Consider the following 24,724-nt stretch of genomic DNA (forward strand, 5'->3'; position numbering starts at 1 on the left):
TGCAGCAAAACATCACAGTGCAGTACATTTGCAGACAACTGCACAGCTGATCAATGTTGTGATTAAAGAAAACATACATTGTACGATCAATGAATGATGCAGGTATTACCAGCATCACAAATTCAAAGAGAAAGACTCAAAACAAAATAAAATCACTTTGATGTTTTTATTCCTTTGAACAACAGAGCAGGTATACATCTGTAAAATGCAGTTCATAAAACATATTCTCTCTTCTCTGACTCCTCTGTGACTAAGATGAGATTTTCCCTTCAGCAGGTATGTAGAACAAGAAAAAGAACACCTACTGTGCAGCACTGGTGCTTTGTAAATATTCAGTCCAAAAAAACAAAAACACTTTAAGAACCTTTTTTTGTAGCTTGTGATTAAGATTTGCACAGATAAATAAAATGCATTTAGTGATTTTGGAAGAAATATTCTGTCTTCATGACCAGTGATTCATTCATCCTACTCGCATAACCCACAGATAATTATGCTCTTCAATCAACCACACCATTATACCTGTCCCCTCCCTGAAACCTTATAATAATTACCACCCACTCCATGATTGGGATTGAGTATTTTCACTATGTTGTTGTGTGTGCTTGAAATATAGCAGGAATCACTGTAGACGATCATCCAATCAAACTTCTCCATGTGCTCAGAGCTGATCAGATGGAACGCCGACAGGAATAACAGCCGCAGTATAAACCAAAGTGGTATTCCTAACGATAAATACCTGACCATACATCTCAATGATGATTATGAAAAACAGAGTACCAGAAAGATCACAAATGCAACTGATGAATGAGCAATGCCGTCATAGCCAATCAAGCTGTGCATTAGACATTGTTTTTTTAAAAATTACATTATGAAACATTTCCTTTAGAAAGTAATATTCAAACGTGTGGGAAAGCCACTGTTGGCATTCATTTGAACAGAGAAATGGCTAGGACAGGTTTAAATGTTACAGCTAACAGTAATATATAAGGCAGACAACAGATGTGTGTGGATAATGACTCCTTGTTGATATTGGCAGTTTGAAGATTTTGTCTTATTAAAGTGTAAATTAAGGCTTTCCAGGTCACTGACTGCGTGGTAACATTCTGAACAAAAACCACGAAGATCAATTACAATCTGCATGGAAATGTAACTAGTCTGCTGTCCCCCCTTTTCAGACTGGGTTTAGTGCAAAAAACAGAATGGGCAATGACTATTAACTGGAAACTGACGGATATAAACCTTCAAGGCTAGTAATTGAAATAGTACCACGACTTTTGATGACAATCCCATTCACTCTCCACAACTGTGTCAGGTCATACAGTGACGTAACATGTTCGGCGAACCTTTGATCTGCTCACAATTTCCAATCCAGCTGCTTGGAAGAAACAAACACTTTGATCTAACAAGACCTGACGCATCAAGCTGAGGAGACAAACAGCTCAGAATAAAGGCAGGTGGCTTAAAAATAAATACATCAGTAGTTCTAAGGAGGAAAAAAAGAGAGAAAGACACTTCTACCCAGTGGGTTAGAATACTGTAAACTAGAATTAGGGCCTGATAAACAATGTCAGTAATGGCTTTGGGGAGGAAATCCTCCTCCTTCACCAAACTATTACAACAGCCATCAAGGCCAAGCATGTTGGTCCCTTTTACCGGTCACTCAAAAGAAAGGGGTGTGGTGAATAAATACTTTAAACACAAGTGCATTTGGGAGATAGCCTCAACGAAAGCTTAACATGTCAAAACATTTGTATATTTTACATTTTCTTTTCAGTGGAATCAGCTGCTTTCAAAATGTTAGCAAGTCTTTTAAGAATTTGAAAATGTAAGGACCATATCATGAAGCAAGCTAATCAGGTGAATTCAGGTGGAAAGTACGAGCCCCTTACTGGCTGAATTGCAAAAAAGAGCTTAATTTTAATACATCACTTTATATATACCCTAAAAATATTATTTTCTGCTAAGAAGTAAAAATATTTCACTTGTTTTCTATACAAAATGTAGTTCTTTAAAAGATTGTATGAAAAATCAAGTTTCAATATCTTGATGCAAATGCAGCAACGGCTTTAAACTTAGTCTTGCTTCACGATAAACGCCTGAAACATTAAGGGGGCAAGTAAAACGATCTCACACCATTTATATATAATAAGACATGAAGGCTAAACCTGAAATAAAATAACTTCAACCATTTCAGTTTTGTTTTGCACAGGGCCGCTTCAATCGAATATCATTAATGAGGCAACTTTGATATGGAATTAAAAATTACACTGCATGTCTTTGAATCTATAAAAATGGAAAGGAGAACACTGCCTACAGCAATGTTTGACAACATGTGTCAAAAACAAAAGTAAATAAGTAAAACTCATATTTGCTACACATTTTACATTTTACATATTTCCATTAAAATGGCTGACACTGACACTGGTTTTAACAACCTCACAAAAACCATTAGGGCAATTTTGTTCCAAAGAAGAGCGTTCCATATAAAATAAATCTGATAAAGGGGAGAGCCAATGCTACGAAGAAGCCTGAGAGACATCATAGTCTATGATTAGCTGTTTGATGTAGGAGAGTTTCTCATGGAGATATTCGCAGCGTTTCTTCTCTTCCCGGTAGCCTGGGAACTTCTATGGAGAGAAGAGAGAGTTTAAAAAAAGGTTTTCACACCACTTGGTATATTCCCTTATTCTCAACCAGCAAATAAGTAGTTTGCCCTCAGCCAAGAGACGGATAATATCTGGAGGATGAGAAATATCTTAACTGATGAGGAAGAATGGAGCAAAATGCAGGGCAATTGCAGAATTTATTTTAATATCAGAAGGGTCAAGAGGGGTCAAGAAGGGGGCTAATAGTCCTTTCCCCCACTTCCCCTCCTTCCAGCGGCCTTCCTCGGACCACACTCATCTGCTAACTTGGCCTTCATTTTGATCTGAAGTAGCTTCTGTTGAACCTTTATGATTTCATCTGTTTTCGCGCCGAATCCCACCCGGTGGCACCGATGACGAGCATAAAACTTAAATAAATCTTCTCGCTGGTGGCCTCGTTTGCTTATGTAGTTCATAGAGAGGCATTAGCATCAAATTGAGATTGTTTCATAACCAATTCAAAGTTCCTAAACAGTAACTTTAAATAACATGTAGGTCTCTTGACATGTATTTCAGCTCTGATGTGATGTGAAGCTACTGCATACAATTTAAAAAAAAAAAAAAGACTCCGGTGTGATGATAATTTAAAGCATTTGAATGTTTGACCTACCTTTCGATACTTGTTGTACTTTTCTAGTATTTGGTCTTCCATTATCTAAATGATACAAAACACAATTGTATTATTTACATACTTAATATTAATTGAGCTGCATAACACAATACTATTGAAATGATTGCATGCATGCCATGTATCAGATCAGATCTGGTTGTAAATATGCACCTTATATTCTTGTGTGCCAGGGGACAAGCTTTTGATCTTGGATCCAAGCTGAACAAACATGTGAGTTATGGTGGCGATCCGGGAGTGGAGGTCTTTGTATTCATCATACTCTGCACAGAAATCCCCCTGGTACCTCCCACGCTGCTCCAAACTCATGATGGCGCCATATGTTCTACAAGAAGACACACAGACTTTAACTTATACAACAATACGTTCTCTAAAAGAGGCCATTTCCTCAAACGTTGTTTTTATGTAGCACCTCTTTAAGACACAAGATGGCAGCATAAAGATACAGATAAGCTGTGCGCATACTATACGCAACAGTATGTAGTTTGTAAGGGTAACTGCAGTATGTACAAAAGGAAAAAGAAAAAGTATGTGATTTGTAACGCAGCTAAGGATAAAGATACAGAGGTGCCCCCATGTATCACCACTGGAGACAACTATTTATTGAACGTTTCAGTAAAACCAGTGGATGGAGAGAAATAAACAGTGAAAGATTGGGATGGTTAAGATCGTTGCATGGTGAGCAGAACAAAATGATTTTAAAACATGTTTACACTCACAGCACATAATCCGGCTTCTCCTCAGAGGCCACAGCATTTGTGATGTCAGGATCTGGAATGAAAGCACGGGATAAAGAAAATGACATTAGCTCCAGTTGAGTCATTACAGTCATCTACAGGACACTTTGCCATTGTCTGAATGTTAAGCAATGTATTTTTGTTTTGCAAAACGCAGCATGAGAGTGTGTGTGTGTGTGTGTGTGTGTGTGTGTGTGCCCGCCTCTGTGCAGACTAGCTAAGAGCTTGTGGGTATCGGGACACCTGCCAGCTTAGGGACGCAAAGCACTGCTCTGGCTGTTGTTGAGTCAATCAGCCACATAACACACTGAGGACCCAAGAGAATGGGCTTAAGGGAGCCAACACAGTCATGCTTATGAGATAATACTGTATAAATGAACCAGTGGGCACGGTCACTCAGAGAGACCTCACACACAATCGCACCTGGCCATCAGCTCACAGTCTGTGTGGTTAACATGTGATTCTAAGTATAGAGGAGGGTTGTTTTGTTTTCAGTGTTTTGGAGATGGGGCCACTGCCATATAACAGATGTAATATTCAGACAAAAAAATAGTCAGAGACGCAATAATGTGATATCTCCGAACTGTCTCCAAGTCCGACCGCCACATGGAAGTCAAAACGGAGGAAAGAGTTTATCACACAATATGAAATGTTAAAATCTATGTTGACTTTCAGGACGCGTTCAAACGGTATAAAAGCTAATATCAGTCACAAAAAAAAAAAAAGAGGGCCTTACTGTCAAGTTTGTCCAGGTTCTGCTTGAGATCAGGACTCGTCGCTAACCATTCACAGCCCTTGTTGTCTTTTAACCTCTCCCGCTCCTTGTCTTTGTGCTTTTTAGATTTCTTCTTCCTGTGCTGGCTGTTGGCGAGCTGCTGGTGAGCGCAGTCAGAGTCACCCTGTGGTGGCTGGTGGCTGCTTACTTTGGGTTCTTGATCACTGCTCTCTGAGACAGGCGTGTCAGAGGTGCTGGGCAGTTTGTGCATTACAGGAAAGCCATTGTGGACCCCTGGTAAGCTGTTTTGGTTTCCAGTATGGTTACTTGTCCGTTGAAACTCAGTCTTTGTGTGGAAACTGGGGCTGAGCATAGGAGCTGCAATGTTGTGTCCTTTGTTGTTTAACACTCCGTTTACTGTGGGCTGCTGTTGCAACTTCTGGTCCGCAGGTCTTTGTCTCTTAAGAGCTAGCTTTTCCAGTGAGTCAAAAGGCACGGGACGTTTCTGGAAGAAAAAAAAAAAAAAGACCAAAATGAACCTCAATATGTCCTGACAAAATATCCTGCAACCTAGCTTGTGGAGCTGATAATACTTACAAAAAAACATACACAGCCTTTACTAATTGACTTCACCTGTACGGTGTAAAAGTTAGCAGTCATCAAAATCCAATCTATAATATATACTTACATATACATGCATAGAATACTTATATTACAAACCGCTATGAAAAAGTTAAAAGCAGATTGGTAATTTTTACTTCATGCATCACTGTGTACTATTGTGAAATGCTTTGGTGTGTAATGCCAAGGTGGGGTGGGGGGGGATGGATGGCATTATTTCACTTTTAATATTCAGATTTTTATTGTATTGTATTCTTTTTCATTTCTATTTGTGTGCTATTGATATGACGGTGAAATGTATAACTTTTATTTCTGTTAAAGAACAATACATTTGTTTAAGAACAACAACAAAACAAATTGGTCACTTTCACACATTTAAAGTTCACTGAAAAATATATCGGCCATTTACCACAGCAGGATTTTTTGCTGTGCTGAGATGTAGTGTCGTATCCTCTGAGGTCTTCAGCGTTGACACATTTGCTGGAAGATTCCTTGATTGGTGGCCGATGTGTGGCTGCAACTTCCTGTTAGAACGGAAAGAAAGAAAAAGACAATTCACAGGTTAGACCAAAAATATTAGTGAGTTAATTATAAGTTTGTTGAAATAGATGGCATGTCCGTTTGGTTCAGCTTGTGCCTCTGACCCACCTGGCCAGCAGCCTGCTGATCTGCTGCCTCTCCTCCTCGCTGTAGCCTGGCCAGTCCCTCTGCACATGCTTGTAGAAGTCATCCCTCAGCAGGTAGCTGCTGTCTTTGGGATTCACTTTTGCCACCTGAAATAAAATACCCCGTATGATGTTACTTTAAAACTCCCATTAAAGTCTTTAATTTCTTTATTTTATAACCCCCCCCCCCCCCAAAAAAAAAAAAACATTTCAAATCTTTTGCCTTGATGTTAACTTCGATTATGTGAATTAATGCCCTGGGATTTATGGCAAATGACCAGTGATCTGTCAGAATCCAGTCCAGAATAAAAAATATGCATGGACCAGTATACATTTTGAAGGTCCGTGTAAAATAAAATGTACACTTGTAATATTCCCTCTTATATTTTGTCAACCCCCACATTTGGGCTGGTTCCAAACTTGTGTTATCAAGATAAATCAACCACCACATTTATAGAAACTATAGTCTATTTTTAAACGGTATTACGAGGAACTTTGTGGACAAAAGGGTAATGTTTCCGAGCACCAGAATCCCTCTCGAATTATCATTTTACTGCAGCAGTGTCTGACAGTCGGCCCCACTCAGTCCTGGTTCTGGTTCTCCCGTGCCTCCCTTCCCTCCAGTGGGCCCAGCGATATGGCCCTTATTTGTAATAAGTGAGTAAAATATTAACACTGTCACTAACTGGAGTCCTGGACGTGCTGAAAGTGGCACATCCACATTCCTAAAGAGCAAAAACCTTTTTCTGAGATTCTGTTCCCAACTTAGAGTCTCCGGCTTTAACCTCCTCTCTAATCTCTTCAGACTGACTTTCTCAGAGGACATCTATCTTTCTGGGGCCGCCTGACAGAGCGGCCCGCCCCACTGCAAACACAATCTCTGCAGAGGCAATTACAGCATCGACCTAATTACACACATGCACGGACACGAAAACCACATGCAGGCACACACATCAACAGGCACATGGGCAGTAAATACTCAGACAGGCGCACACACACACACACACACCAATGCTGACACACAAACATCATTTAGGAATTACACAAAAATGTATACAGGAAAGTCACATGAAGTAAACTTTTAGATCTCATGTTTAATCAAAGCACAGCTGGCAAACTTCTTTATCATTCTTTTTTTTTTAATTCGATGTTTTTAATGGTGTTAAATGCCTTTTACAATGTGTTAATGGCTGACCGTAAAGCTGTAGTATTTGTATACATCAAACACGTAGGCAGTGTGAACATGTATAGATCAACACGAAGCAAGAGTGTCCACAATGATTTTTAAGATGTGTACAAGGATTCTACACGTCCTATAAAATGTACAAAACCTCTATGAGCAACCTATTTTGCATGCATGAAAGTATGTACAAACAGTACAATATGTTTATATGTACGTGCACACAAGTTATTTCTGCATACCTCCTCCAGTGTAGCACCCAGCTCGGCCTTGTCCTTTGGGCCGGCTCTCTCTCTCTCCAGCCACAGCAGCAGCTCTGGTTTCCTGTAGGGTTTGAGAGCTAGTAGGTGGATGATGCGCTCCCTCAAGGGCTTCTGGGTTGGCGTGGCCATACCGCCGTTCTTCCTGTTGTTGGTGGACTGCTTATAGAAGCTGCTGTCTGATGCAGACAGAGGAGCTGGCTTCTTGTGGAACTTGACACATTTAGCTGAACACACAAAAAAAGTAGATAAGTGTAAGTGATACTCAGTCATACAGTGTAATTCTTAAGTTGTATTTGTATTGCATTGCCCCGAAAACTGTTGGAAACTATTTGTTGGCTTCATTTTACATCCAAATCAATTCTTCGCTTTCAAATTTCTCTCAGCAAGTCACAAGACATCTAATCTTAGGAATTTCCGGAAATTTAGAGAGATTTAAACTCAAGCTAATTGGAACTGATTTGTAAGCCCCGAGCAAGGAAACTCTACAACAGGACTTTAGTGAAATGTGTCATGCAAGCTTTAAAAATAAAGCATTCCAGGTCAAACAAAAGCAGACGACAGTTAAAGACAACCAGATTTTACAATTCCCACCATTGCTTTTACCTGTTCAACGTTTGAACATATACTCTCTGGTCCTAACAACTGGTTGACTTGACTAATGGGGCGACATTCATTAAATATCCTCTACTACTAACCTTTAAATCAGATCAAATGTACATGTTGGCCTGCAGCTAGTTGTCATTAGAGGTAAACACCCCATTGATCATTGCTTACATCTCTGCTGCAGGCAGACGGGGCAGTGAAAGCTATCCCTCTGTGCTAATCCCATTACAGGTTAATCTGCTCTTTGAAGGTCAGAGTGGGGCAAAGATACAGAAAAAATAACGCTTTCCTTTCAACCACAAAAGTATGTCCTGCCAAGTGATAATAACACCATGCAATACCATTACTCTACTAGCAGCCATAAACGCTGATGAATAATACACAGAAGTATGTGCTAAGTGTAGTGTGGAATGTATGGAGCATCAGATGCATGCTGTATAGCTTTAGGCATGGTTGATAATATGTACACTGTTCATGAACACCTCCTCGGGCTAAAAGGTGCATGTTGGGTGCAGTTATGAAAGGTTTCCCTATGGCCATATGTTGCTATGCTATCTTCACCTTACACCAGGCATGTCCAAAGTCCGGCCCGCGGGCCAATCACGGCCCGAGGTCAGATTTTATACGGCCCGCGCCTTCTGTCTTAAAATGCATTATTTATGGCCCGCCAGCACAGTCAAAACGGAATGAATAAATCATACAAATTCAACATGCAATTCCTCTTTTCACCTCATGGTGGCAGCACCACTCTGTAACTGTCTGGCTTTTTTTAATTGTCTCTGACCCTTCAACTGTCATGGCTACGGCAAGTAAAATAAGGAAAGTCGAGACCGAGGGCCGCCGCTTTCATATTTTTTCACCGATAACCGAAACAACTGTGTCTGCCTAGTTTGTCATGAGACTGTTGCCTTGTTTAAGTGATATAATGTAACAAGACACTACGAGAAAAAACATGCTAATACTTCAACAAGCTATCAGAGAGCGACTGTGCTAGAAAAGCGAAGCAAATCCAAGATAACTTGGCCACACAGCAGCGGTCTTTTTCGCGGGCCCACGAGTCAAATGCATACCTGCAAACTTGTTGCTTTTCAGCGAAATTAGCCGTTTTGAATGAAAATATATCATCCACGTGATCCGTAGATGTTTTCTCTTTAGGGGGGGGGGGGGGGGTCATCTGGCCAGCCAGCGTTTCTCAGATTGGATTGAGACGAGGAAAAAAGGTGATGACGTGATCTTCGCAATAAAACATCTTTGATGTGTCGAGTCTTGGCCAATCAGCGTTAAGATGTCTACACCGTCTTTCCCTCCGTTACAGTTCAGACTTGCTCGGTTAACGATAACGTCCACTGCATGCGGAGCTTTGTTTGTTAACATTCGTCATTATCGCGATTTAGGAGGGAAAAAAACGTAACGCGATGAAACATGCCCGGTTCAGTTCACGCGGTCACTCGTTAACGTTAAACCGGAACACCGGCGGATCTGCTGGCAGGTTGTTTTTTTTAACTCAAAGTAGAATGAGGATGATTTCGTGGTGACAATAACTTCTAAGACCACGATGATGAGGCCCAGATACTGATGAGATGATGAGGTCAAAGAGCTTCAGGGAGAGGACGCTGTTTGTGTAGCGCAGCTTGATGCAGGGCTGAGATGTGGAGCTGGGCCTGGATAAAGGTGGAGGTCTACTCTAAACAGACGTGAGTACAGCTTCCTGCTGTCGCAGTGTTTTAGAAATATTGATAAGGCAGGGTATGCTAAATGCTGCCTCTGCTCCAAGGAGATGAACTACAGTAACAAGGGCTCACGTGCCCTCTCATCACACTCCCAGACACTGTTCACTGTGATGACCACAGCCAGTGTACTTCCGGTCCCAACAGGGCCCTGAAGTATTGATAGAGAGGGTTAAGGTGCCTGTATCTTCATTTCAGCGGGTTGCTAATGCAGAGGTGTGTATAGATCACAGCTATTACTTTACTCTTCATTCTAATTTAAATAATTGAACTGGATTGAATGCATATTATTTGCAAATAGAAGATAGGCCACAATTCTAACAGCTTTACAGTAACAGTGGAATTTAATACAGTAACGGGGTTCAATGAAAACTAATCACTTTATTTGTACAGGCGATGGTTCTCGCTACTCTTGCTATCTTTGTTTTTAAATGACAAACTTTTGAAAATGAGACCTCGTTCAATGGATTTTGTCTACATAAAAGGTTAATAATAATAATAGATTGAAAAAAACTATCCAGCTGTTCAACCAGAGCTGAAATACTGATTAATAACTGAATAATAAATTAGTTTTTTGCTTAAAGTAAATGTCTTATCACTTAATTTTCTTCTCAGAGTACACCAGAATGCTACATTTTAAAGATCATATTTAAAATAAAATTATCCCTGCTGTGTCATTGAAAATATAATTATTAAATAATAGTGTATGTATAGGCAACTTGTATTGTTTAAAATAATGTCAGCAGGGACTGTTGGCCCTTGGGCATCTTCACATTATCAAATCTGGCCCTCTTTGAAAAAAGTTTGGACACCCCTGCCTTACACAATCGACACAGTCTAAATTTGGACTGAACCACCCAGAGTCTCATCTTCTCTGGAGGGGTCCAGAATCAAGCCAAGAAGCATTCCTATTACATAAGAACGGCAAAGGTTGAGTAAGAGAAGAAAAAAAGAGAAAGAAAGTAGCTCCCCAGTTCATATTTCTTCTCATATCATTAATATGTTGCAAGGTATAATTGATGATTACGGTCTGGGACACATCAACATTTTGGTAAACGCTGCATGAAATGTGTCAAAATTCAAATGGTGCAGCAATAAATTGTTCCCTGTGAATTTTTGCTATTCAGTTTCGTGGCAAACCTCTAGTTAACTCTTTTTTTTGTATTTGTTTTGCAACAACAGGGAGACATTTCTGCACAAGAATTAAGTTAAAACATAAACTAGTTACAGCCCTATGGAGCTAATATTTCATCTTCGTAAGGCAAGTTTTAGAGATTCAACCCCCTGCAAACTACATTTTTCAACAGCATAAACAGAAAGGACCTGGCTTTGAATCTTTGAATTGGCCTTCTTCCTCTGAAATGATGGTTAGAAACAGATGCTGACTTTGACCAATACAAAACTTCCATTTCGCCAACCCTTTTTTCAAAGCCAGATGTAGAGGTGAGACTAAATAGGACTTAACAACCTGACAAACAAATGCCAAAAGAATTGTACAAGATAAATAAAAAGAGGAGAGTTCGCTTTTAGACTTATTTCTATAAACTAAAGTGCGGCCTGCACATCTGGTTTCATTTCACATCAAAATAGAAAAATATCTGGTTTCCAGCTTAAAGCAATGAACACAGCATTATTTTCTCATGTGAGGCACATATCCCAAATGCTTTTATTGGCGCTATTGTATTTCTATTTTTGTTTTTATATGACATCATTGAATCCACATTCAATTTACTGATCCCTCTCCAAGCTTAAAGCTGTTTGGCCTCTCCCCCACGAACATCTGCAGATGTATCATCCTATGATCCTGTTTGCACCTCAAGGACCTCTGGTCTATTCTTACTTGGATGTGTGGCTCCGGGTTTGATCTCAATGGCAGAGCGGCTCCAGCTGTCCTTCTCCACCTGAGACATCCTCTCACGGGTCATCTGGTAGGAGTCGTCGGTGGCGCACACTGTGATCTTGTCCTGGATAATGCCTTGACCTTCCAGCTGCTCGCGGCCGTCACTGCAAAAACAAAAACACGGAGCCGTTGAACCGCAGGGCTTTCTGCTGGCTGTACAGTAAACACTGTAAAGACAGAGGCCTATAAGCTATCTCAGGGCAGCATACCAACATGGACGCCATGCAGAATAAAGTGGCTTTGTGGTGAGAGCTGGCAAGGACAGGTCTATGGTTACTGTATGTTATGTCACACACTACATATAGCTCTGCAGTCCTCTGCCTGTGAGAAGGCCACATATGCTGGTTCAAAGCAGGATAGAGCCTGTGGAAAACCACCAGGATTAGCTTGCTTCCTGCCAGCACACTTGCAAAACAAAGATTGTCTTGGACAAAAGAATAAAAAGTTGAATACATGAAGCTGGTCTGCATTAATGCTGTAAATAAATCAAGGATCTACTATGATGCCAAAGTCTTTTGTGTTCATATTTTAAAAATAGGAGCCTTTTCCCCCTGTTCCCAAATACATTTTCATAACGCAATAATAAACAGGACTGACCAGTGATGATTTTTCCCTCTTTATCCTCTAAATATCAAAACTAATGTGAGGGCAGAGAGAGCAGGATCTTGCCCTCACACGGTTACGTTGTTTGTCTTGGCTCCAGCAGACAACTTTGACCACAGTTAGCCATCTGGCAGCAGGAGGCAGCAACAGAGCATAACTCTCAGTTTCCAGGCATATCCACTCCATAAACAAGGCATCACAGGTCTCAATAATGAGAGGGTCAGCCCAGAAATATACAGGAAATTTCAATTGCCCCATCCTGTGTACAGCAAGCAGTGAGCTGACTGTCTCTCTTGATGCCCTCAGAGACGTGGGCACACGGTCACAGCGGAAAGACCGACGACTTATGAAGATGACAACAAGGTACCGTCTGGGGTCACACGTTCAAACACATGCATCTAAAATTGTTGTGACTGATAAATCTGGAACATTAGCTAATTAAGCTTTGCTTGATTATTTGTTTCCAGAATATATTTGCCTTTGCTAATCTATGTGAAAAAAATCTATGTGTTTTCCAAGATCGTGAATCAGGATAAAAGTAGGGTAATGTTTTCTTAAAAAAAAAAAAAAAAAAAAAAAGACTAAATAGCACTTAATTTAGACTTTAATGCATGAACATACAGTAGGTGAAACAACAACTTTCAGCTGATTAACTCCATACCTTGAAACATATTGATGGATGCAGTCAAAGCTGGCTTGAGGTTGGTCTTTGCTGTCGCTGGATAAGTAGAAGGAAAAGACGCGAAGAGTAGAAGGGGACTCTGGTGTGGGAGCTGGGATCTTGATGTACTACGCAGAAGAACAGAAGAAATTCAGATTTTAATGAAAAACATACAGGCAGATGATTGGCAAAGTGTTGCATAGGCAAACAAAACAAAAAAAACACACAAAACTAAAGTACAGTCACCCATAAGCCAGGTATGTAAGTATAAACAGGTTATGTGTATATGTGTCCATAATAACACAGGACTGAAGAAAATGACAGTAAAGTGTATTCTTAAGACCAATCAAGGTCATGCATCTTTTGTTATCTTTCAAACTGTCAACTTTTTGTAGGGAAAAGCAGTTATCGACTCAGCAGAATTTCAGAGACAAACTCTGCTGCCAAACGCATTTTAGCCAAAAGCACAGAGCCATCCAAACGCAAGGCTTATGCAATCAACATAAATCTTTTTTCTTTACAAATTAACAGCCCACTGCAAAGACTAGACACTGACAAATGTAGCTAAAATATCCTAAATAAATAGTTAATCCTAAAATAACACTACCTCTAAAAGCCTGATAGTATCGAATAGATGTTGCGATGTTAAATGGATCAAACTGACATACCAGAAGTACAGCTAACAAACACACAGCTTGTGAAACAAAAAAGGTAACATGGCCATTGAAATGTAACGTATTTATCCTCTTGGGAGCATGAACGTACTCAACTAATGTAATGGCAGTTAGCCCAGTAGATTATGGGATATATCGTGTGCCGATCTTATATTCTGGCACATGAAAAAAGCATATTAGTTTCTTAAAAGGACAGGATGAAACTAATGAGCTTGTTTCATATTTTGGGAAAAGCGTACTGAATACAGATGACATGCATGCAAGTCTTCCTTCAGCGTACAAGAAGAAAGTACACGCATGACCTGATAATTGTCACTGGAGACAACCTGCGAGATAATGAGAACTTGTGAACATGTACAGCAGTTAGACTACAAAGTATTTCGTTTACAATGAATGATCAGTTTGGAAATATTACAATGAAATAAAATGTCATATATGCCTTTAGGAAACACCAACCCACCACTTGCACATCTTGTTTTCATCACATCTCCACGCAGACTTGCATGTGCAAATGAGTCACACACACACACAGACAAAAGATCTAGAGTGAGACTTTGTGCCGCTCTGTAACTTTAAATAAATCTCCTTGGGTAAACAGTGTTTTTAAGAGTCCGCTCCACTGAGGCGTCCATGAGATCTCCTGGCAGACTCAGTGGAGCGCAGCAGAGCCAAGGCTGCAACCTCCAGGGCAGACAAATGCACACATGAACACACACGCACACACATATAATAACAGATCAGGAAAAATGAGGATCAGAAAAAAAGAAGAATCTACACTGATTTGACCACTGAAAAAGATGTAATTGCACGTTTCTGAGAGCAGAATTCGGAAATACTCCTCTACTTCACTGCTATTTTCATTTAGCTTTATGGGAAGTTTCAGCACTACACTGCAGAGGCACTGCTGGAGTTTCAGGAAGCACATGAGTGAGAAATGGCTACAGAGAGATACTCCAGCTAGTCAGGAACTTCAGTAACTTCAGTAAACATACTAGAAAGGTCCTTGTGCAGAGGAGATCCACACTGTCATCACAAGTATTCTTTACTGCCTCCTAACTGTGTCGGCGAGGTCAGCAGTTACCCAGCAATCCCATTCTTCATGCCGCAGGCAGCTGTGCCATTTTTTTTTTGGGGGGGGGGGGGGGGCTTTAAGCGTAAAGTTATCCTGGGGGATTTCCTCTACTTTCTCTGGCTGTGTCCCTCTGCTCCCACATGATGCCAACCCACTCAGTCAACCATGTCCACCTGTGTGTGTGTGTGTGTGACACTGGCCTCCACATAAGCTGCAGGGGTGGACTGTATGACCTCAAATGAATGGCATACGCTATGTACAGTGTAATATAAAACCACTCTACGATACCGATAGGCAGCGAAAGTTAGCGACTAACTGGTGAACAAATATAAGCATTTAACAACTTAAGACAGAAAGTTATTATTGGAGTAACATTCAGAAGAGCGCAAATATGACACCAAATGAATGCGTATGTTTCTCTGTGTCCAGTGGATGTGTATAGGCAAAGGTTTGCTAGCATGTTCGCCATATCAAATTAAATATGTTCGTGTTGTTTTTATAGCTCGTTCCTGCTGCCCCAAAATAACCAAAAGAAACAGCAGATTTAAGGACAATATACATCAAATATTCCTCATAATGCTTTTATTATTTATTTTACTAATGTAACAAGAGTCCACGTGCTGCTTTACAGAATGTTTTTTTTATGCGTGTGCACAATCAATAGGCAATTACAGTTGAACTTCTCTTGGTGCAAACCGTCCGGTAAACTGGTTATCACTTCAAATATTTTAAAAGGCTGTGAACTCAATCTGAACTAATTATTTAGTGAACATACTGTGCAGCCCACGTTGAGCAGGGTGGCCCTTTGCTTTTGTGCTGTCCTTAAAAGTCCCATCAGATATTTTGATGAAAGTGTGCAATAAAGCAACAGAGACGTTGGCTCTCCTGTCTTATCAGGGCGCTGCACATGTCTTTACAAGCAGGTTTTCACCACAGGAATTCATGCTCACTATATACGGCTGAGCGCTGATAGCACTGAAAGATACAGACCAGCTTGCTTGTAGCATTTGTGACACTACTTATGATCGAATGAGTTTGTGATTATTTAACGTTCAAGTTCTTATCTCCCTAAAAAAAAAAGAAAAAAAGAAAAAGAGGAGCAACAGGGCTAAGGCTTAGGTTGATGTCTATTTGGCTGCTTTATTGAGAAAGTACATTTTCCTGAATGAAAAATTCACTGTCTACCTAGCAAATGCTGCTCATGTGGATTTCTTGAAACAGCCCAGACAGATGGTGAAGAGCCTTGTTGCTTGTTTTGAATTCCACTTCCAGTGAAATCCAACTTGCAAGTGTGATTAGCATTTCCTGGGAAGTATTGGTACATTGAAAGGTTAAGTGTATGGCTGAGTGCCAACGGGAGCCAATCTGTGAGATGTAGGAACTCAACACAGTTGAACGTTTTTGTCAGAGTGAGTTCACGCATCCTTATTTGAGGATACCTGGAAGAGCTGCAGATGTTAATCACTTCTTGGTGAAAATTAAGTGTTTTACAGAAGTTTGTAATACATTTTTGATACACAGTCTGTGCAACTCAGATCATCCTTCAATCTTCCTCCAACAAAACAATTAATAATGTATAGACTCTGTGTTCACAGGATTTCAGCTGTTGCGAATGCCCAGTCATGCATCGCACCCAGGAGCACTGGTTGGCATTAATCCAGTGGTGGCTGCTCGTATGACCTCTGCGGGCAGACTTAAAGACCCCCACTATGCAAACTACAACAAGCACTCTCGTTCCCAGACGCTGGGGCCCGCATCAATGCCTGCTGCATTCTCCTGAGAGGCACACATGGCAATTCAAACACAGAGAGGCGCTCTTACAAAAGGACTTAAAGAATTCAACTGACCATGAATAATGAAATATTTATTGTCTTCCTTTCAAGTAAAATATTCAGGGAATCTGTGGCTTGATCTTTTTCGATTCTTGAATAAAGCAAGAGAAAACTGAAGCAACAAAACAAGCACGAATAAAAGTTACCAAGATGGCAAACACACTTGCTGGCAATTGTCCATGCATTAGAATTGAATATAAATATTGCTCTACGCTTGGGAGTGACTTACGACCTCAGCAATTCTCAGTGACCCTGAAAGGCCAAAAGGCAAAGAGGCAAACCTAAAAAAAGTGTGTTTCAACATATAATACATTCTTTGAACCGAAATCATGGCCCCTGGTCAACTAACTAACATATTCACCCCCAGACACGCCAGTCTTAACCCCAAAACCTGCCTCCGTTACTCTTAACATTCCCCATTCTCATTCTAATTAACGAAGCTAGGACAGCCTCCCCCTGGTCGATCTGTCTTTTCAATATTTCCTCCCCTGCCTCCGTCACCAGAAAATGTCTCAACGTTCCCATTTTTGTTCTGTGCCATCAATCTCTCTCGAAGGCATTACTCTTGGCGTATGCCTGTGTGTCCATCTGTTTTCTCCGTATGCAAACTTTTGGCTTCAATTCAGCTGTTAAGTTGTTTCTGTGTGTCTGACAGACTCCTTTCAAGTTTTAGAATTGTAGAGCAAAGGAAAATGATCTGAAGGCTTGTTCTTTATGCACATACAGATTCGAGGAAATCAAACAGATGTAATGAGATGTTACCGTTTCACTGGTGACCAAGCTTGCAGGAGAGCGATGTCAATCAATCAAACGCTCTAATTAGCCTCATTAAGTTAAGTCTATACTGAACTGAACGCTCCCTCCATTTCACACACGCATAAATCAGCACACATTCATTACCTCAGGGCCGCCAAGAATTGTTGTTCATGCTCTAGTTATATTAATCATTTTGGAGGAACAAGAGGAACAAATGTGAAGAAATTTAAACTTTTCACCTTATCAGCTTATGTAAGAGAACGTAGCAGCAGTTTACGGTTTGGTAAGTCGTTACCTGCAGTTCTGGCACCTCTGTGCAAAAACCGGAAATACTAGTACACTGCTATCTGTGATTGTGTGTTCAAACGTTATTCTGCAAATGTGTGCCTGCATGTTGGTGTGTGTCTGTGGTATTCATGTCCCTGCACATGTACACCACATAATAATGGGATCTTGTTTCAGATAAAGGCAGTTTAAGCTAAAATGTTTTCATCTTAATCGTTCGACACTTTAAGGTGGTGGTTCCATTTTCCCCCTGACCCCAAGTTCACCCTGGTTTTATGAAGGCTTTGTCATAACCTAAAGGAAACTTCAGCACAACATATAAAAAAGAGAAAAGAGGGAAACTCCAAACCATTACCAGCAACTACTTTCCATCTCCCTCACTCTGACGTCTAATAAAAGCTCTAAAAAGCAACCTAAACGTACCACAAGACAAACAATCAGTTAACTGGGTCTTCCTACAACCACAGGGTCGGCTGTTTGATCCCTGACTCGTACTGTCAATGCACGTCAACGGGTGCTTGAGCGAGACACTGAACCCCGAGTTCACAGCAGCCCACTGCTAAATGCTTATGGGTTAATACAGATACAGAGAAAACCTTGTTTTGAAAATCTGTAAAATCTGAGTATTCCCTTAAAATGATTCAGTTTTAAATTATTGGTCTGCTGATGTCATGGTAGTTTCACGTGAAATTGCTATGACATCATATTAAATCAGCTATGAATCACATTGATGGGGAACTATCTGCAGGAGAAAGAGAAATCGATAAAAAAATACTTTCTTTAATTTGGTAAAGTGACAGAAGACAATAGTCAGTCTTTACAATTAGTTTTCAACATCATTACATTTCACATTTCTTTTTATTATTATGATCGTCCTCTTGTTAATTGTTTCTCTTCTGGTCTGTTTTTTAATGTTTAAAATGTTGTCATTACTGTCTAATGGACACACAAGCCTGCTGAGTTAACTGACTGATAATTACTTTCTGTGGTATATATATATATATTCACAAGACTACTCCATTGACCTGAATCAGAGTAACCACACTGCTATTTAAAAAAATAAATAATTCAGCAGCTTAATTTTCGAAACAATAAAAGTAAAGACAGTCAGTATGTGTGGCGACAGTATCTTAATGAGCCACAGTTCACTCTCGACTGTCATAAATGACTCCACACGTAGAAGACGCAGGACGGGAGAGGCTCATTTTCCTGGCTTTATCAAACTATAAAGTCGATTGAACAAAAACTGTGAGAGACTGCTGTCGGTGCACAGGGCTTATGTTTCCTGCTAGCTTTTGGTTGAATGTGGGGTCTGGGTGTAGATCTCATGCAGGCTATTGTTTCCACATCCTCTGCAGCCTGAGTAATGGCCTTCTGAAAACAGCCAGTCTTTTGTTCTGGCCTCCTCGGCTCCAGAGTGGGATGCCATGGCACTGCTTCCCCTTTCTGGTTGATAGGAGGAGAGGGAGGAGGTGCAGGAGGAGGCAGTGAAACCTGTCGCCACCACCGCTGTCTGTTATCAGCAGGAGGCAAGTCCCTCTGGGCCCGGTGCTAATGCAAACCTTGTGCAAGTGTGTGTGTGTGTGTCTGTGTTAATCCAGCGTGAGCAAAGAGAGGCTCAGCTCCAGCTCCTCTCACCAGGGTGTAATCAGCATTACTGCCACTCATAAGGCTGAGGAGCAAGAGAGGCCAAAGTCTAGCTATCAGCCAAATATCTCCGCCACTGGCTTAGAGGCTCACACAAGGACAGACACAAACACATACATACGCTCAGACAGCCAGCCAGCCAGCCAGCCACCACCCTCATCCTCACTAAACAAAACTTCTCATCATCTCATCACAAACAAAAGAGACGAATCGTTCCCAGGGCCACAAGTTGACACATGCCATTTAAGAAGAGTCCCCTCCCCGATGGAGGACAGCCATACAAAACACAATGTGTGTCTGTGTCTCCGGCCGAGTGGAGGAGCAAGGGACGGGGGGGGCAGCAGAGAAGGACATACAAAGAGAGAAACTAGAGATTTTGTGTGCTTTCGTGTGTGTTTATGATCCCACAGTCAATTAGTCAATGCTTGGAGCTACGCAGTGTCTTCTCCCTAGCCGAGTTCCACATGCTGGCACTGGGTGATTAATGTGGCTGCCTTTAGTGGGAAACAGTGCATGTAATCAAGCCCCAGCCTGTAATCGCCTTCCATTCCTTTTCATTTGCAATTTCACAGAGGGACAGAGCCACTGCCAGAGCTGCTAGCTCCAGTATTTGGGGGAGAGGAGGTTGGGCATAAATGAGGAGGAGGGGGGAAAGGAAGGGTGCACCCCCCCCCCTTCCAATGCCAAGAACGATAAATCTCTGGCAGGTGCCACAGGGCCAAACACTTCAACAAATTGTGGGTCACTGTTTTTGAAAAAAAGCTCCTCCTTCTCTCCTCCCAAGAAAAGTGGGTTCTTCCAGTGAATGCTATGTTTTCACACATGCAGGGTCATACCATGACACACATATGTACGTGTGCGTGTGTGTGTGTGTGTGAGGGGGGTGAGACAAGTGCCCTTTTATGCCTCATTAGCTCAGTGTCACAGGACACGTTCCTCAGCGAGCCAAGATGTGCTCCATATCTCCAAGCTGCTTCATCGGACAGAGAGCACATTTTTCTGCAGCCGCCGCTGCTGGATCTCAGAGGGCCACTTGTCCGCGCCTTGCACTCACACGTTCGCTAAATAAATATGTAATCCGGCCGGTGCACAAGATTTTCATTCTTGGCTTTTTTTAGAGAAAGTAGCAAGCTATAACCACCAGTGTTTAAAACATCATAATCACTCAACAATCCCCCTCTTTGTGGGCACACACACACACACACACACACACATTAACGTGATCTGAGAGAAAACAACACACATTTATAACAAGTGGCAAACACAACCTATAGCATACTGAAGAGATCACTGAAAGGCAGTGAAAGCTAATTTGCAATGTAAAAAAAGTCTGCTTACATTTTATCCATGTGTTAAGTACCTTCATTTTATGTGTTAAGATGATTTATGCAGAACCTTTTTAGAGAGCATTATATTGCAGTCCAATTTCTACACCTATGTCTTTGACAATTTAGCGACCCCCCCCCCCCCCCCCCCCCCCACAAACACACAGAGATGTCAGATTCAAGTCTAGACTTCAAACTTTGGTCATGGGTAAATAACTGGATGTCTATGGTGGAAGATGTTTGCAGTGCTCTCCATTTGAGTCTCCACTCCATTAGATCCACAGCAGGGAAGTTTCTATTATGTTGGGCACAAACAAACCCTGAGGGCAGGCCACAACACATCTGGGCTGACTGTACTCGATTCAATTTGGGTGATCCAAAGAGGTTGACAACACACAGCCTGCATTCCCCCGCTCATTGTTATTCAAATCAGAGGAGACAACACACATTCAGAGGGGGACTCTGGGGATCTCAGCATAGACAGCGTAAACACACACACACACACAAATACACTCAAATGCAGACACTCGTGGAAAAGCAAGTGCCAAAGATTCCCTCTCTCTTTCATACACACAGGCAAACCAAACAAACACACACACACACACACAGATATACACACACACACACACACACACACACACACACACACACACAGAGGGTCTTTGGGGGATCCACTCCGGTCCTGCCGGGCAAAAGACTGCTGCACAATGGGAAGAGGAGGCAGGACAGGAAAAGGGAGGTGGGACATGAATAAATCATGCCTTTAGACCACACAGGACACAGCATAAACACACACATAAAAAAAACTTAAAAAAACAACCTGCCACACCCACGCAACAGCAAACGAATGCAAGCATTTAACGCATAATAATGCAGACGCGTGCGCACACACACACACACACACACACACACACACACACACACACACACACACACACACACACACACACACACACACACACACACACACACACACACACACACACACACACACACACACACACACACACACACACACACACACACACACACACACACACACACGAAAAGTGGGACTCCAACCTGGGAATGGGCCAGGAAAATTAGCAGGGCAAAGTTCATGTCATCTGCCTAGCTATTACTGCAGCAAAATTGTGCCAGCGCTACACACACTCCCACATACAAAAACACACATTTGTGAAAGTCTGAGTCAGACAGACAGGGAAAGCTAATGCAAACTGAAGTCATGATGCCTCACGCTGTAATCAAGAGCATTATGCCTCCTGTAATTACCTCTAAACATTCATTTGGCTAATAACCTTGAGCTCTTAGTGCCACATACAGGGAGCGGTGTGAAATTCCCTGCAATCCCTCAGCCATCACAGTGACAGCAGTGGAGCAAAGATGGACTGTTGATGTGTAAAACCTCAGATACAGGCCTCTGGTCTCCAAGCATGTTTTGATGCAGTATCTGTATCTAATACAGCACTGTGCTATATTTGATCTCACTAGCTCAGTAGTCTCAATCCCTGTTTAATGTTTCTTTTGGTTGGCACTTCACTCTTACACGGGGTGCAGGACAAAGCCAGTTAACTAATATCCGAAGTAAACCAGATTGATGTGTGTCCATGTAAAAACACTTCATTTTACAGGAAACGATAAAATGGGTCTGAATCCAATCATAAAGCCGTGTTTTATGGCTGACTACTTCTCGGCACAAACTGTGAAGCTGTGGATTGGATTTGTCGTTTTTCCTCCTAATTTAATGCCACACATATTCCTGTCAAGGCCTTGTGCCTTTGCAGTTGGGATCTAAAGAGCCGGGAAAAAACCCCCAAAAGCAGCAGCTGACCAACTGACCTCTAACCTCCAACACCCCGAGCAGGGAAAGACAGTCCTGTGGTATTGTTGCAGTTTATGCAGGCGCTTGTGTCGAGACTCTACTGAAACTACCTGGATTAATTAGAAAGCCCCGCCCACCAGATCATAATAATAGCAACGATGGACAGGAAGTTAAAATGAATTTGACTGCCCTCAAGGAAAGAATAAAGATGTCTGTGCAACACTCTTTTCAGTTAAAACGAACTTTTAAAATGTACCTCAGTGCATCAAATTCCACGTAAGGACGAGAAACGCACACTCCGAGATCACGCACACACTTACAGGTTCAATCCAGTCTGTTAACCACACAAGGCCCCTCACAAAATGCACAACCACTCAAGCTCATCTTGTCGTGACAGGAAGGGGGTTGTAACTCTTTCCAACCAGCCCATGCAATTAGAATTGACTTAAAAGTAAAGTATTCCCCAAGGACACAGCTGCTCCTGACTTTAGTCAAAACACACATAGTTCAGGCAAGATACGGCAGATTATGATTCAGTTTCAAGAGCACAAGAGTATTGCTGATGCCCGAGTGTCCAAGTGTAGAACATGCAGTGAATACGCACTCATTTAAAAGTTTATTTCCCCAACTGAGAACAATGTGGTGCACAAAGGTAATCTCTGTCACTGAAGGCTCCTCATTTGACTTATGATAACTCCTTTCTCTGCTGCAGACTCTGCCGCTGTCAGTGTGTGCGCACACACACCCCTCCACCCCCTCCGTCCTTTTCCCAGCGCCACTCACTGACCTAACAAAGCCTCTCCACAGTCACCAGTCTGACCCAGTAACCTGCATGCCTCTTATCTACCGGGGACGTCCACCTATAAGCTCCCATCTGAGCGCTCCCACTAATGCAGTATGTTGAGACGTGTGAGTCAACAGCCATGGGTGATGAACGAAAAGCTTCTTTGAGTTTTTAGAATGAAAGAGATGATTTGGCTCTTGTTTAAACTTAATATCACGGTGATATGTTGCCTTCTTAACAAAACCCTCTATTTAAACAACTGAGCTAAGGCCTTGGTGTAAGCTGATGAATATCCCTTGGTTTAAAAAAAAAAAGTGATCTGCATTGTTATCTCCTTCTCCTTCTTTGTTGCTAGATTGGATTTAACAAGATCACACCTACTGTGCACAATGCGATAAACTCGTAAACAAGTAAAAAAAAAAAACTTACCCCTTGGTTTCCTTTGAAACAAATTGATGGCTCACTTGGCAAAGAGATCTGAGGTAAAAGAATGACAGAAGCATTTATTGTGACTTTGTTGCACGCATTAACACAGCTCTGTAATTTAAATTAGTCAAGATAACAAAAATGATGCTGTAATGTGTTTACATGCAAGTTACACAATCAATAATGCCTGTGTGCTGTTAATGGTATCCACTGGAGCTAATTACGAGCCTAGTCTACTTGTCAATTAACTTGGCAGACTGCAGGCTCTCTGCTTCACTTTGAAGCACAAAGAAGGTTTCCCAGCAAACAGCTGACGGGCTCCTCTTTCCCGACAGTCGCAGGGTTCAGTCGTGGTATGCTACTCAGCGATGTAGCCAATTGATTCAGAGGTGACTGTAAACTAGTTGGAGCGAGTCTCATTTACATATTTATTATTTATAGTCTACTAAAATAATCTAAAAATAAACAAATAGGAAAAGCTATATATATATATATAAAAAAGAAATTCAACAAAAATGCGACAGTGAGACAACTTTGACAACACAAATAAGCTCAGCCGACAACTTTTACAAGAGTAGCTAAATTCATCTCCAAACACACGCGCGTACAAACACACAAACACCCGAGGTGAAGGTACCTTGAGTTGTTGGTAAGCCTCCAGTGCTCGGATAGCCGTGTCCGTGAGCTTGACATGGTACAGCGTCCTGTTGGGGCTGTTTTTGTTGTTTTTTCCACAGGAGAGCCCGTAGTGGTGCTCCTGCCTGAGCGAAGCCATCGCTGGCTTTTCTCTCTGCCCTGCAATTAAAGCTGCTTTCCTCTCTCGGCTCAGCACTCTCCCTGATACGTCACGGAGTGGGCGGAGCCTCGGTGACAACGGCACAGCGCAGCAGACTGTACACTGCATTTCTTCATGACATTTAGGCCTACTGCCAATTTAACATCGAAACAAATATTTCTTTCTTTAAAAAATATCATAAAAATGATGTTGATATTCATTCAGTCGATCTACATATTTATTTCCTGGTTTGTCCCTTGAAAATTCATCTGTAGGATTTGTTGTATATTTGTATACATTATTCTTTACTCATGTAGAGCTGCACTATCATTTTCTGATACATACAATGGGTCAAATGGCAACGTATTATGTGAAAGG

The 24,724-nt window shown here is 41.5% G+C and overlaps 1 protein-coding gene across 1 annotated transcript; it reads right to left on the reverse strand.

Moving 5' to 3' along the window:
- Positions 1-174: 174 nt before the first annotated feature.
- LOC306695360 (RNA polymerase II elongation factor ELL2-like) lies at positions 175-24,347 on the reverse strand. Its single transcript, XM_079158589.1, has 12 exons — positions 24,209-24,347; positions 23,575-23,622; positions 12,949-13,076; positions 11,625-11,788; positions 7,434-7,678; positions 5,995-6,119; positions 5,756-5,870; positions 4,747-5,230; positions 3,993-4,044; positions 3,427-3,598; positions 3,256-3,300; positions 175-2,627 (listed from the first exon to the last, which is right to left on the reverse strand). The coding sequence occupies exons 1-12, from the start codon at positions 24,344-24,346 to the stop codon at positions 2,517-2,519; spliced, it is 1,827 nt and encodes a 608-aa protein (XP_079014715.1). The 5' UTR covers position 24,347; the 3' UTR covers positions 175-2,516.
- Positions 24,348-24,724: the final 377 nt, after the last annotated feature.

The sequence above is a fragment of the Pholis gunnellus genome, assembly GCF_910591455.1.
Source record: "Pholis gunnellus genome assembly, chromosome: 1".
Lineage (NCBI taxonomy): Eukaryota > Metazoa > Chordata > Actinopteri > Perciformes > Pholidae > Pholis > Pholis gunnellus.

Excerpts from the sequence above, each read along its gene's own strand:
- LOC306695360 (XM_079158589.1), bottom strand. The coding sequence starts at position 24,346 with ATGGCTTCGCTCAGGCAGGAGCACCACTACGGGCTCTCCTGTGGAAAA. Across the intron at positions 13,077-23,574 it reads GTTTCAAAGGAAACCAAGGG|TACATCAAGATCCCAGCTCC; the intron begins GTAAGTTTTTTT and ends TCTTCTGCGTAG. Across the intron at positions 3,599-3,992 it reads GAGAAGCCGGATTATGTGCT|AACATATGGCGCCATCATGA; the intron begins GTGAGTGTAAAC and ends GTCTTCTTGTAG.